The sequence below is a fragment of the Sabethes cyaneus genome, chromosome 3, assembly GCF_943734655.1.
Source record: "Sabethes cyaneus chromosome 3, idSabCyanKW18_F2, whole genome shotgun sequence".
In the NCBI taxonomy this organism is placed as follows: Eukaryota; Metazoa; Arthropoda; class Insecta; order Diptera; family Culicidae; genus Sabethes; species Sabethes cyaneus.
This window is the reverse complement of record NC_071355.1, coordinates 38736333-38751757: the sequence shown is the minus strand read 5'-3', so window position 1 is coordinate 38751757 and position 15425 is coordinate 38736333. Positions and strand designations below refer to the sequence as shown.

At 37.2% G+C, this 15425-nt stretch overlaps 1 protein-coding gene across 1 annotated transcript; it reads right to left on the bottom strand.

Moving 5' to 3' along the window:
- Positions 1-5808: 5808 nt before the first annotated feature.
- LOC128740904 (sensory neuron membrane protein 1) lies at positions 5809-14879 on the bottom strand. Its single transcript, XM_053836480.1, has 7 exons — positions 14760-14879; positions 7492-7649; positions 7026-7422; positions 6675-6971; positions 6417-6620; positions 6179-6357; positions 5809-6109 (listed from the first exon to the last, which is right to left on the bottom strand). Exons 1-7 carry the CDS (start codon positions 14877-14879, stop codon positions 5809-5811), a joined length of 1656 nt encoding a protein of 551 aa, XP_053692455.1.
- Positions 14880-15425: the final 546 nt, after the last annotated feature.

Here is a 15425-nt window from a genome sequence, read left to right as displayed (position 1 = left end):
AATTGAGGATTCAAATTTAATTTTTAGTAAAAATCTTCGATACTGCAAGGTCAAGCCATGAATTTTGAAAAAAAATTCCTAAAAAAAATTTCCCGCTTTTGTCAGTATCCCCATTTGGCAGCCCAAAATTCAACATGGGGCTGACAAAATCGAAACATTACTCTATTTCACCACGTTGCGGAGCAGTACAGAATAGAACTTGAACAACGTAAAAAATCTTGCACAGACTCCTGGGAATTCCAAAGTGATCTGGATCAAAGTTGGCTAAAGTGCTCAAAATACCAAAATCAACAATAGGTAATGTTCTGAAGGAGAATTTGGCAAAAGGGCGACAAAGCACTTTCAAGAACAACGGAACTAGAGACCGAGTGCTGAGGAAGAAAATTGAGGACCATTGAGCTCAATCATGGCATCTCCATCCGAGATAGAGCCATAAGGTACGATATCAACTATCAAATTCTCGTTCGATAAATCTATCTATCTCAAAGTGCCAGAAAACATCCGAATCGGCTCTTGAGGAGGAATTTGATAGCCAACAAGCATTTGTACGAGCAAATTTTGACGAAATTCAACGGATATATTTTGATGCACGACGTAACCTATGTGAAAACGGATTTCAAGCAACTTCCCGGTCCAAAATTTTACATCGCAACTGGGCGTGACGAATGTGCTAGGCAAGTATAAGTTCGTGGAATATGTAGCTGTGTTCTAAAGACTGAGCTATTTATCACTTTCTTAATAATGACTTAAGTTTTGCCATACATTCGTAAACATAGAGCTAACGTTATATTCTGGCCTGATTTAGCTAAAGAGGTGCTAGAGTGGTATGCAACTAATAATGTCGATTTTGTGCCAAAACAGATGAACCCTTCTAATTGTCCGGAGTTTCGAATTATTGAAAAAATTTAGACAATGGTCAAACAACGGCGAAGCAGGAGGACAGTCAATCTTTACCTATGCAGGATATGATATTATGAGGATAGTTCTATTAAGCAAAATGATCGAGATTTTATCAGAACAAAAAAATGCAATGATGTAATACTGTGAAACTAAGAGCTGAATGAAAATACTGAAATCCATTCGTATATGTTATAGGTTATTCTGTACTTCTGGAATAACTTTTAGCCGGGATTTAAGATGGACGAAATTTTTGATGAATTTTTGGTTAAACCACAATGCCTTTGGGTCGATATACGCAGTACAAACGACAAAATTCATGGATGTTCCATGTCTCTTATTGATGATGAGAATAAATAATCGATCCACGGTCTTCACGTCTATGTATACTCACCCTGGGTGTACCCATTAAAATCTAAAAAGGCCAGATTCTTTCTGCGATTTTCTGAATGCGGGACAAAATGCCAAATTAGTTTTGTAATAGGGTATGTTGCTGCTTCGTCGTAATTGCCTATTCCCGTCCTATCCAACACAATTTATTAAAAATATCAGCGATTTTTATGACACACAATGCAAAATTAGTTATTCCCTAATATTTTAGTTTGTTGACTATCATACGCGATCAATCAAAGTGAGCTGAGATTTATTTAACCCTTTATAAGGCAGTGGCAACTATATTGCCACCAACAAAAATTTTTTATTTTGCTTCTATAATTATATTGATGTCATTATAGACGCAAAACAAATATTTTTCGTTGGTGGCAATTTTATTGCCACGGCCTTATAAAGGGTTAAATCCCACTTTTCATTAAAGAATTCCTAGCAGCCAAATTTTCTACGTTTTTTCGCGCGACGAAGAAGAAAATGTCGACTTTTCGTTCCAATTTCCGTCATTCATAAAATGAAAATAATTCACGCAACGCATTGCCGTTATTCAGAATAACATTTGTCATGCTGTCCCAAACAAATACATGCGCGCTAGCGTAGTAAACATTAATGTGATTTTTAGTTCGGACGATGAAAAATTTTGATGGTCGGATTTTAAAACGGTACGACGAATTTAAGATATAAAGTCGGTTGCGTAATTTCAATAAAATGCTTTAATAACCGCTTTTTAGTGAATTCAAAGGGCACGGATCGGAAGGTAAGTGTGTTTGAGTCAAATCAGTAGCAGAACGTTTGAAGTATTCGTTAAATCCACCTAAGAAATGACGAAAATTGCAGTGGCTTCCCTTATTACGACGGAAATTAGAAATGAACCCTACATAACAAACTTATTTAAAGACAACTAACATAAATTTTTAGCTCAATGTAGGCAAATGGCCAGTTTTCAATATGTATAAAAATGTCAATACCAGCAGCAATATATGTTCATTTTAAAAGTGTTATTAATTTTTTTTTATTCAATTTAAACGAGTAATCAGCCCTTTAAAACTTCGAAAGGGCGTAACTCAAACAGTTGTTCAACTATTTGTCTAAAATTTGGCTCAGAAGTGTAGAATGGCACTACAAACCAGCTGACATTTACTGATGACTTTTTTTTTAAGTAACGGTTAAAGTAGCAACGTGGAGCATCTACCCTAATAATATAACCGTTTCCGAAAATCTCAGCATCCCCCAAATAAGATGATGGGCGGTGCTCTACGTCCAGCGGGATATCTCAGCTGTTCGATAACCAATAAAGATTATAGCAGATATTGACAAGGTACCAAAAATCAACTACAGCAGTCCCCCGAATAACGCGGTTTCGAATAAGGACGTTTCCATTAAGGACGGTCTCGAGTGATTCCATTAACGCGGTCGAACGTCCTTATTGGAGTCTACGTAGCATATAGGAATTGACCTAATTGGTTCCAACATGGAATAACTCGTGATCCTGACTTAATAGACGGTTGGTGTCTCAGACAAAGTTGTTCAGTACATCAACGGGTTTTCATTGGGTTATAGTATTGCGGAATTGTCTCTCAACGTGGCGCTAGCGTATATGTAATATTTTTGTATAGGCTGTATCTGGCGCTGCAGGCTTTCTAGAAAGTTGCGGCCTTCGGGAAGGTTGCTCAAATGACTGCCACCTTCAAGATGGCATGGAAAAAAGCGCAGAACTGACTCACTACGTGGCGCTAGTGTATATGTAATCCTCTTATGCAGGCTGTATCTCACGCTGCTGACTATCTAGCAAGTTGCGGTCTTCGAGAAGGTTATTCATATGACTGCGACCTTCAAGAAGGGATGGAAAATATTGCAGAATTGCCTCACTACGTGGCGCTGGCATATATGTAATCTTCTTAAGCAGGCTGTATCACGCGCTGCTGATTGTCTGGAAAGTTGCGGTGTTCGGGAAGGTTATTCATAAAACTGCCACCTTCAAGATGGTATGAAAAATATTGCAGAATTGCTTCACTACGTGGCGCTAGTGTATATGTAACATTCTTAACCAGGCTGTCTTTTGCCCTGCAGGCTATCTAAAAAGTTGCGGTCTTCGGGAAGGTTATTCATATGACTGAGGCCTTCAAGAAGGGATGGAAAATATTACAGAATTGCCTCACTACGTGGCGCTAGCATATATGTAATCTTCTTAAGCAGGCTGTATCACGCGCTGCTGACTGTATACTAAGTTGCGGCCTTCGAGAAGGTTATTCAAATGACGGTGAGATTTTTCTGACCATTTAGGAAGTAGCATTTACGGATAGATGGTAGACTAACCCGATGGATTATTTTTGCGAGGACTGTGGGAGATATACGAGTTTCTTCTAAAAAAAGCATGCTGAACATAATAGCATAAACATAAAGGTCAGCATTGATTTGCAATTGCGGAGCCCCACCTCTGGGCACGCCGATGAGCAGATGCGTTCCATGTAAAAAAGTTGTAGGGACCTAAACTGCCATTTTCAAAAGATGATTAGATCACGATACTATTTCGTGGTTACCGTTGAACCACTATTATGAAACTGGTTCATCTCTACCAGGATGCTTACCAGGATGAGTCGAAAAATTTTGCTTTGTTAGGTTTCAACAAAAATTTAAGTAATGTACAAAATTTTTGTATTTAATTTTTAATATATGGAAAAATAAACACTGGTTTTTTTCTTTTTTGTTTAGTTATTGACGGTCTGATGTTATTATCTTTTTCTTGCCCCCCTCTTCAAAAAAATTTCCAGACCAGGACACCTAAGTAGCACACTTTCGTCACTTCTGGTTGCTGCAACCTATTTATGACTGAAATCAGTCATTAATCGGTTACCACAACTAGTTTATAACAACTGTGCTAGTAGGGCATAAACTGTTTTACAAATTTGTATAAGCTTTATTAAACTTATTATTAGAATGTGAATTGGTTGCATGGTTTTATCAGATATTTTGTATTCACTGCAGCGCAACATAAAGCCTTCACAAGAAGATTACATATACACTAGCGCCACGTAGTGAGACAATTCTACAATAACTTTCTCGAAGGCCGCAACTTACTAGATAGCCAGCAGCGCGAGATACAGCCTGCCTAAGCGGATTAAATGTACACTAGCGTCACGTAGTGAGACAATTCTGCAATATTTTCCATACCATCTTTAAGGTGGCAGTTATATGAACAACCTTCCCGAAGACCACAACTTGCCAGATAGTCATCATCGCAAGATATAGCCTGTATAAGAATGTTACATATATGCTAGCGCCACCTAGTGAAACAATTTTGCAATATTTTCCATACCATCTTTAAGGTGACAGTCATATGAATAACTTTCCCGAAGACCACAACTTTCCAGATAGTCATCATCGCAAGATACAGCCTATATAAGAATGTTACATGTACACTAGCACCACGTAGTGAAGAAATTCTGCAATATTTTTTATACCATCTTGAAGGTGGCAGTCATATGAATAACCTTCCCGAAGGCCACAGCTTTCCAGACAGTCAACAGCGCAAGATACAGCCTATACAAGAAGTTTACATATATGCTAGCGCCACGTAGTGAGTTAATTCTGCAATATTTTTCATCCCTACTTGAAGGAGTCATATGAATAACCTTCTCGAAGACCGCAACTTGCTAGATAGTCAGCAGCGTGAGATACAGCCTGCATAAGAGGATTACATATACACTAGCGCCACGTAGTGAGTCAGTTCTGCGCTTTTTTCCATGCCATCTTGAAGGTGGCAGTCATTTGAGCAACCTTCCCGAAGGCCGCAACTTTCTAGATAGCCTGGAGCGCCAGATACAGCCTATACAAAAATATTACATATACGCTAGCACCACGTTGTGAGACAATTCCGCAATACTATTATCTATTGAAAACCCGTTGATGTACTGAACAACTTTGTCGAAGACACCAACCGTCTATACGGTCAGGATCACGAGTTATTCCATGTTGGAACCAATTAAGTCAATTCCCATATGCTACATAGACTCCATTAACACGGTTTCCATTAACGCGGTCCCTATTAGCGTCCTTATTGGGGGGACTACTGTATATTGGTTAAAGGGCAACTAGGAAATCGCCGCGGGCGTACTGTACCATCCGCCACCTTATTCAGAGAACTGCTGTATTCTCTCTCATAGCCATATGATACGCCCAGTAGTCTGGCAGCAGATACAATAGCATCGATGTGCGCCTAGATGTGCGCAAAGCCAAAGACTTGCTAAGCCAACGCGTTGCAATGCTCAGGATTGCTCTTTCCTAAGAAATTATGTCTGCTACTTTGGTGGATAAACTTTATTATTTTAATCTGAAATCTACGACAATACTACTGTGCTAATTTGCTTAAATAGGGCATCTAAATCTGTTCACACTTCTAACATATTCGTTTTTAATACTTCATAATGTGCTTAAATCACAGCTATATTATAATATTTCTAAACTATATCATACTCCAACAATAATTCTTACCAACTAGACTAGCAACAGACAAACTGTACGAATTTAATACCTTTCCTGCTGCATCTCAGTGGGTATCACTTTCGGGGGCCTATTCAACCCATCGATTACGGGTGGCAGATTGCGACTGTTATTAATACTGACCAGATCCTTTGTCGTATCACCACCCCCTGTACCTGCACTGCCATTCGGCCGGGCATCCCCGTTAGCGCTTCCAACCGTCACCGGAGTGACATTCACCGTTTGTGACGTTGTTCCCTTGTAGTACATATAACCACCGCCAATCGAACCGATCGTTCCAATAATGATCGTAATCCATTTTACGGCTGCGTTGAATTTTAGTCCCCTAGTTTTCATTTCAGGGCAAAAATCGGTTATGAAAAACTACGGCTTCACCTTTTGTGATAGTACTTACAGAAACAATTGGTATTTCAACTGATTGGTCCAGGTTTTATTTAGCGTGACACCTTCCTCTACCCAGAACATGGGAAGTATGACCTCCGGTAGTTGACCGAGAACTTCGTGATCTCTGATGGGTTCCAATTGTAGACTAAACTGAAGTCGTTTCGTTCCCGATACCGGGGTTCCCGACATCTATGAAGAGTAAATAACTGTTCTCAAAATTATACACCATAAAGCTTGTTACTTGATACCAATTCGTAGTGAATGTAAAGGTTATGTTCTTGATCGTTCGGTTCAAGTCCGTCAACATCCTGTAGTAATTTCGGGTCTCCGTCAATGAAATGTGGCTTGGAACCAATAATAGGTGCTCCCAAACAGGGACCCAGATCCATAGTTCCTTTCGGGGGACAATCATCCGGAGGATCACGGCAGAAACAATGGTTTTCCGGTTCATTCTAAAGATATTTAAAACTATCCAATAGCTGTCTAACTTCAATTAATCATTGTACCTTTAAGTCTCCAAAATCCAGCTTGAACAAACTCATTGGCATTCCGTCAAACTTGGACTTGCCAATGTAATGAGCTCCCATCGATCGACAGATATCTGGTGACCAAGCCCACAATTTATCCTTCTTTGTCAAAAATGGAGGAAAAATGGTCGAATCAGTACCAATGTACTGATTGCACGAATCACCATCGTAAATCTCCATTTCAGTCTCATCGTTGAAACTCAGAACCTTTCCCAAATCTCGAATGTTTTTAACTCCTCGAGAGACGACCCACCGACCAGCGTCCGTACCGTTTCTCTGCAAAAAATAAGCTAGAAACTATTATAAAACTAATATACAACCTGCACTTACCATTCCAAACATCGAAAACCGGAAATGCGTTTCATTCAGCGGAGCCATCAGTCCTTCGGACTCCAGCCCGGAGCAAAGCGCCTTCGACGCAAAGTCCTGACTGCTACAGTCGACCGGAAACCCATCGAACAGGAAATCCATTGCCCGCAACGTTTGAAAACCGTTCATCGGCGCAAATATTATGCTCGCTCCTTTGGAAACCAGCGGCATCATGGCTTCGCGATCTCTTTGAACCGTCAGCAGTGCGCCCAGCAGCAGCAGGTTCGGTACCGTTATCATCTCGTTGCCTGTTAGTGGCGCCGAAATATCAGGCCGAAAAATAAAGGTATTCTTCAGCGTGAAAGTCAACGTATCCTCCTCCACGTCATCGACCGTGTCGTACTTCTCCTTCCACTCCCTGGTCGAAAGAATCATGTTAAACGGTAAGGGACAGTAACTTATTGTAGGACCTTTCGTGTGTACTCACTCGAAATAGAACGGACCGATGTCCTTGACGCGTGGTTTACCACCACGCATTATTTCGTCCGGGTTGGTCACGTTGAAGATGTGGATTTTGAAGTCCAACGGGAACGGTATCTTTTCGAACATTCCACGCATCTGGGTGCCTGGCTTGAGCATTACATTCTGAAAGTTAACGAAGATTAATCTTGTAGTTTCAATTAAAACGTTGTTGTTTATATTTAATGTAAAATGTTTCATGCAGCTGTTGCCAAGGTCTTTTATGGATTCAAACAGAATCTTGCGGTTCAGCTGAAGCAGCCGGAAAATTCGACATTCCATCAAACCCAAACTAACCACAATGACTCTCAGAGCACACCTTTCTATATTTGTGCAAAACTAAACTTCGTTATTCTAACCTCAGCTACCTCGTTCATCCCCGCATAAATAGCAAGACAAAAATATTAATTTCACAAACACACCGAAGGTTCAAGTTGGCAGGATCGCCATTGCACTGTGATCCAAAAAGGCAAAAGCAAACTTATTTCCTAGCGTTTTCCGCTTTCATTTAAGTAATACAGTGCTTTCGGAACATTTTTTCGTTTAAGTATCCCCCATAATCTGAAGGTGTCAAAAGATAGTCATCGCGTGTTGTGACACAAATCAAAAAACAATTTATTTTGTGTTAAGAGACATAGGCATGGTTTCTTCGGTGGTTGTGAAAAATGTAAAAACAAGCAGCTTTGCTGAAGAAATGAAATTTCCATTTCCAACAGGTGCACATTTATAAAGCATTTTCTTTGGAAGTTAGCTAAAAATTAGTTTTTCAGACTAAACTTTTGCTAGTTGCATTTTACAAGAATATATTTTTAAACAATTATCGCAGCTGTCAAAACACACGTTTTTGCAGAAGATCGCAAACCTGTAGAACCTTTCCTTGTAAAATTATCGCAACCTTAATCTCAACTTTTCCTTAGTTTCACGAACCTAGAGGGTCGAATGGAGCATACATGGAGACCAGTGATACCAGATCTACAGATTTATCTGTAGTTCTACGGACTTAGGTATTTCTGCGGACCTACGAAACCAATGCCCATATCTATGGATTTTCGTAACGTTACTGAAAAGGTAAAAAAAAATCAGCTCCCTGCATTACTAATACGCTGCCCTCAGTGCATAATTCCCGTAAAGCATAACGTTATTCTTTAAAAGCCGAGTTAAATACTTTCGTTTATATTTCTACGCATATTTTAAAAGTTCCTAATAGAATTTCTGTAGTGAGATTGACACTACTGTCCACAGTTCACAGTGGTTTGATTGCTCGGAATCGTGAACTTTTTTAATAACTGTTTTCATAGTGTTTTTTGTTTAATATGATGTCTTCGGAAGAATTCCTGTATATCAATAAACGTATCAACTGGTAAGATCAGTTTTGAATGTACTTTCACTTTAATTATATCTCGGTTGCCAGTTTTTGCAACTTTTTAATCTATAGCAGTACAAAATATGGCTAATTACGCTAATTACGTGTTTAGTTTCTTCTGCAAAAGTGTGTGTTTTTAAGAGATGCAAATGTTTGCAGAACATTATTTTTCAGTAAAACACATAGTTTTGAAGCTATAGTGAAAAAACCGATTTTTGAGGGTCCGTCATGAAAGACGCTTAATATCTCAAAAACTGCGATACTTAGAGGAAAACTGTTTTCAGCAAAAAGCTTCATAATAAGATTATCTACAACTTTCCCAAGCATATTATAGCTCTATATCATCAAACAAGAAAGTTAAATTTTGCAGCGCCACTCGTGTTTGAGTTCCGAACTAATACTAACCACCAGTCGTTGCGTCTATTGATATACAGAAATTCTTCCGAAGACGCCATATTAAAAAACAACACTATGAACAGAGTAATTAAAAAAGTTCATGATTCCAAGCAATCAAACCACTGTGCAGTGGTCCGGTTTCGAAAAAGTGCGGACATTAGCAATTGGGTAAAAAATGCGTAGTTTTTGTAGGGCAGTGTTTTCGGAGAAGTTTAATAATAAAATATAGCGCATCTTTCTGTACTACGAGGGTGACCGTAAATTCACCTATTAGGGTGATACGAACTTTTGGGTTTTTTTAAATAAGTTTTTGTCACCCCCCCCCCCCCCTCCTTGGAAATTGGCTTGAAAAATCGGGGGGCAAAAAATTAATTTGTAAGACACGAGCTATTTTTTTTATAAAATCAATTGTCTGTGGGCTCTACGGCTCTATAGCCTGGAAAACTCGAAACATGAGTGTACGAATTGAGTTAAAACTTCTAACACAAAATAGAAATGAGAATTCAAACAATGGAATTTCCGAAAATCTGCCAAAAAAATTTCCTTTCGTGTTTGCCTTTTGTCGTAGATCCTTTCGATGCTGGGCGACTGAAGTGGTGGGGGCGGGAGGGGGGTCAAAAAAACACAAAAAAAAATTTTAATCACACAAAAAAAATAAGATTTTTAGGAATTTTTACTTAAAGTTTAATCGTGAATCCCGAATCTATTCTTGCTTTTCATTTATACGTTATTATTTTCCATGCAAAAAGCTTCCAAAATAGATTGAAAATCGAAAGAATTTTTTTTTGGCCGATTTTCGGAAATTACATTATTTGTACTTCCATTTTTGTTTCGTGCTAGAAGCGTTCCGTGAACTGTAAAGGCTGTAATTTGCCCCCCGATTTTTAGAGCCAATTTTGAAGGGCGGGGGGACAAAAATAATTTTCAATGGTCTAATAACGTATATATTAAAAGCAAGAATAGATTTGTTTTTGGCGCTTAAACTTTAAGTAAAAATGCCTAAAATACATTTTTTTTTGCTCAATTAAAAAAAAATCTCCTTGTTTTTTTCGTCCCCTCCCCCTTCAGTGGCCCAACACCGGAGCGACAAAAACTTTTTAAAATATTTTTAAGGCCATTGCAAATTATTTTCAAAGTTTTGTCCCCCCGCCCTTCAAAATTGGCTCTAAAAATCGAAAGGAAAAAAAATTGTTAAACCTAAGTAAAATTTTTTTGCATAAAATCAATAATCTGTGGGTTTTACAACCTAAAGAACTCGAAAAAAGAATGTACGGAGTGTTGACGCTTGTAGCACGAAACAAAAATGGAAATGTAGCTTCCAAAAAACGGCAAAAAAATTTTTTTTCGATTTTTAATTTATTTTGGAAGGTTTTTGCATAGAAAATAACAGTGTACCTATATATCAAAAGCAAGAATAAATTCGGGTTTCACGATTAAACTTCATGCAAAAATTCTTAAAAATCTTAATTTTTTGCGTGATTAAAAAAATCTCTTTTTTTCGCCCCCTCTCGTCAGTTGTCTAGCATCGGACGGACAAAAACTTTAAAAAATATTTGTAATGGCCTAATTTCAAAAAAAAAAAATCTCCAGAAAGTTGTAAAACATACTAAAATAAGCAACTTTGTTGAAAATAGTAGCTATCTATCTCTTACCGATTGCGAAATATAATGAAGTGTTAAAAAAGAGCACTTAAAGGCAACGAAATGTCGACAAAAATACGCCAAAACAATAACAAAAAAGAACACAAAACGACAAAAAATGCCGAAAGCGTCAAAAAACGACAAACAGACAACGAAAATACAATGAAAAAAAGACAAAAATACCATGCAAAATAACACAAATACGACGAAAAAATGACAAAGAGACAACGAATGCGAAGAAAAAATAACAGAAAGATGAGAAAAAGACGTTGAAAAGGCAACAATACGATGACCAAAGAACATGAAAATACAGCAAATAGATGACAAAAAGGCGACGAAGAGGTGGCGAAAGCGGACGTAATGAAGACGAAAATGATTACGCAAAAGCTATGGAAAGACGGCGAAAATACGATAAAAAGTTGACGAAATGACGAAGGAAAAACAACTAAATATTGATATTTTTTGAAACGATGGTTCTACAATTGATGAAGGGACGGTAGGGGAAAGAAATGAAAATTTTTTGGTGAAGGAGGAGAAGAGCGGCAAGGAAAGGAGGGGGGGGGGGATATTGGTAGCTACGCTTGACAAATAATATGCCTACTAAATATGCCAATATCAACGGAAGAACAACAATAATAGGCAATAATAAGACAACTGACAACAAAAAAGATAACAAAAGAAATCCAAAATAATGACGAAACGATAATAAAAAATACGAAACAACTACAAAAGGCGATAAAAAGATGCAAAAACAATGAATAGAAGCAGCAACAAAAAAGGCGACATCAAAAACCGTCGAAAGAGCTTCAAAACACAGATTCAAGAACAGATGACGAAAATACGATGAAAGCACAACATAAATAACACAAAGAGATGACAAAAAGACGAACAATACGTAGAAAAAACAACAATAAAATGATCGAAAAACAACGAAAGAACGACAAAGAATAGCAAAACATGCCAGCAAGTGATGTCAAATATGCGTACAGCCCATTGAAACAAGACATAAGACGACAAAACTGCGATGCAAAGCCGCCAAAAAAAGCTATAAAAGACGATAAAAAATGACAATGAAATGCTAAAAGAGACAAATAAACGAGGTAAAGATGGTGATAAATGATAACAAGAAGCCAAAACAGTAAAGTGAGAAACGATGAGAAGGGTTCCAAACAGTAACAAAAACACGTAGGGAAAAGCAACAAAAATTGCAGAAAGACAAGGCAACAAAATTACGACAGAGAAATGACAAAAAGACGACAAATAGACTGCAACTAGAAGACAAAAAGCAACCAAGAAGCAGCCAAAAGAAAGCAAAAAGATGATGAAAAAGTGATGACAAGTAGCCACATGACAATGGAAAATTATGAACTACGACAAAAATACGATGAAGAGTTGTCGAAAAACACCAAAAAAGCGACAAAAGACAACAAAAAATAACGAAAAGGCTATAAATAAAGATAAAAGACGCTAAAAAGGCACAACAGCAAAAATAAATGCAAGTAAAAAGTACAAGTGACGACAAAAAGACCATCAAGACCATCGCGAGCAACCAAAAACGCCAAGAAAACGCTAAAAAGAGACCAAAAAAACTAAATAAAGATGCCAGAAAGGTAGAATAGAGAAGTCAGGTCTCCACTCGTCCATATTAATGTGCGGCATGCATATGGTTTATGCAGCTTGCTTGCACCATAAGCTGTGAAAAACTATTTAAATGAAGTATTATCTGGATTTTTCGCATTCTTTCTCTTCCCTTTTTTCTCTTTTTGTCTACTTCCAACTCTTTTTATCTCCTTTCCTTCTAGATTTTCGTTTTCACCTGTTCCGTTTTTTCTCTTTTAGATGCACCGTTTTGTCTTTTTTGTACCGTTGATTCTGCTTTCGGTTTTCGTTTTTTCCTTTGCTCACCGGTTTTTCATTTTTATCACCCGTTTTTCCGCCTTTTTCTCTTCCGTTTTACCTTATTTGGTCCATTTTTCGTGCTTTCCTTTTCTTCTTTTTCTGTTTCATTTTTCCACCCCATTTTGTCATATCTTTCTTCTTTTATATCCTGTTTAACCTCTTTTCCACTATCGGTTTTCTATTATCTCCCTCGTTAGTCTTCTTTTCCCTTTTGATTTCTCAGGTTTTATGTTCCGCTTTCCTTTTTTTTTCATTTTCCCAATTTTTCTGTCGCATGCTCCCTCCTTTGCTATATTGATTCTTCATTTTTCTGCCCACTGTTTCAACTTTCTATTCTTTCCATGATCCTTCTCCAGTCCTTCAATTTTTCCTCATTTTCAGGCCCGTTTCTATTTTATTTTCTGTTTCGCTTTTATTTTTCTGTTCCGTTCAATAATTTTCTATTTTTTTTTTCGTTTTCGTGTGTTCCGTTCATCCTCTTAATATGTTCTGTTTTTCACCTTTTCTGTCCCGTTTTATCCCGTTCATAGTTCGTTTTGCATATTTTCTCTTCATTTTCCTTTTTCCATGTTCTCGTTTCTTAATTTTTATGTTCTTGTATTTTCTCCTTATCTTTTCCTCCTTTTCTAACTCGTTTTTTTTATTTTTATTCCATTTCTTCTCTTTTCCTGTCCAGTGTCTCGTCATTTTCTTTCTTGCTATCCTCGTTTTCCTAATCGATTTTCCTTCTTTTCTTTTCTGTTCTTTTTTTTCTCTTCTGTTCTCTCTCTTTTTCTGCCCAGACTCTACTTTTTTGCCTCCGAATTTTGCGCTTTGCCTTTTATTCCTTCGCGTTTTTCCCATTTTCCCTCCCATCTTTCAAGATTATTCTTTCGTTTTTCTTTTTTCATGCAGGTTTTTCTTCTTTTTCTCCGTCACGTTTTCCCTATTTTTATTTTTGTCACCTTTTTTCTCCCGTGCTCTTTGCCGTTTTTTTCTCCAGAACCACCAGGAGACGAATTACCTCTAGATCAAACAGGAATACTGAGTTCTGCGGCCATATAACGGTCAGTAACAACAAGAAATGTTATCATTCAAAGATTAGAAATGGACAAACAAGTAAAAAAATATTTCAACAAATTTTCACGTAACTAACAGAAGATAATTTTTCGATTTTTCTTTGAAGTATCTAACTAAGTTGGTGATGAAGCTTGAAATCGGACTATAAATTAGAGATGAATTTTATTTGGTTTTAACTTGATTTCAAGTCGGAGTTTGAGTTGAATTTGAATTGAATTGGGCACGAAATCGGACTTGCAATTGTACTGGAAGTTACACTCAAAATAAAAGTTGAAATTGGACGGGAAATCAGACTTGGCAATGGACATGAATTTAGACTTGAAATTAAACTCAAGGAAGGAATTGGAATTGCACTTGAAATTATGTTTGAAATTGGATTTGAAATTAGACTTAAAATTGGAACTGAAATCAGTGCGGAAATTGGACAGAAAATAAAAATTGATTATGGACTTGAAATAAAGCTGAAATGGGGCTTAAAACTAAACTTGAAATGTAATGTATTTACGAAATTAATATACTAATCGCAAAAAAGTGACAGATAAAATGCTACTCGGTGGATTTCTGGGTCTTCTGGGCATTTTTTCTTTCAGAACTATCCCATCATTTGCTACATTTGGATTTGATATTTGATCTTCCTGAAACTTCCTGAAAACAAAAATGAAAACCTTTCAGCCTTTGTTCACCGAGCTTCGTACAATCCAAATGTTAGTATGCAATTGGTGAATTTTTAAGCTTTATAGGCTGGTTTTAATTTCTGAGGAATGAGCTAACAAATAGTGATTAATCCATTATATTCGTTCGTCCAAATTCATTAATACGTCAGTTCCTTTTATCACATTTTTTAATTTCTTACAATAAGCCCAAAATCACCGAACTCACCTGTTTCAACATGAACTTCAGCAACGCTGGAAATATTCCAAAACTAAATGTTAGTCCCCCAACTAGAGTGGCGGCACAAATAATGGTAATCTTCCGAAAATTCAAATCTTCCAGCTTCATTTTGCCTAAAGAAGTGTTGTTTTATTTTTGTCTTCGATTTTAGTCACTGAATGTTTTTTTTTCTTTAAATTTATTTTGTCTATACGTAGATTTTTATTCACTACATCTCTCATTAAATAGTGAATTTCTTTAAATTTTTATATTAGCTATAATGTTTACTTTCACTACTTAATAACCGATAATCTTGTTTCGTTTACACTGGAATGTTATAAAGAGAATATACAAATATTACAAACTGTCATCAAAATTGATTTCACAAATTCAACCCAACCTTTCACCAACCGAACAGTTTTTGTACGTTTAACTATCCCGACTTCCGAACGATGACTGTTTAGCCAATATTAAACTAATCATTCTTCCAGCCGGTCGGTGCCGGATAGAAATTGCAAAAGTGGTTTATAATTTTAGCTTAACTATAGTTTTTTTTTTCAAGTTCAGCGTTGAGACACTCCCTAAACACCGTTTACCGTTTCTCCGTACCTCAGCACTTCCACGTCCCATCCACTCGGATATATATATATTTTTTTATTCTCGGACCTATTTTCA

Excerpts from the sequence above, each read along its gene's own strand:
- LOC128740904 (XM_053836480.1), bottom strand. The coding sequence starts at position 14,879 with ATGAAGCTGGAAGATTTGAATTTTCGGAAGATTACCATTATTTGTGCC. Across the intron at positions 6,972-7,025 it reads GGTTTTCGATGTTTGGAATG|AGAAACGGTACGGACGCTGG; the intron begins GTAAGTGCAGGT and ends TATTTTTTGCAG. Across the intron at positions 6,621-6,674 it reads TGGATTTTGGAGACTTAAAG|AATGAACCGGAAAACCATTG; the intron begins GTACAATGATTA and ends AAATATCTTTAG.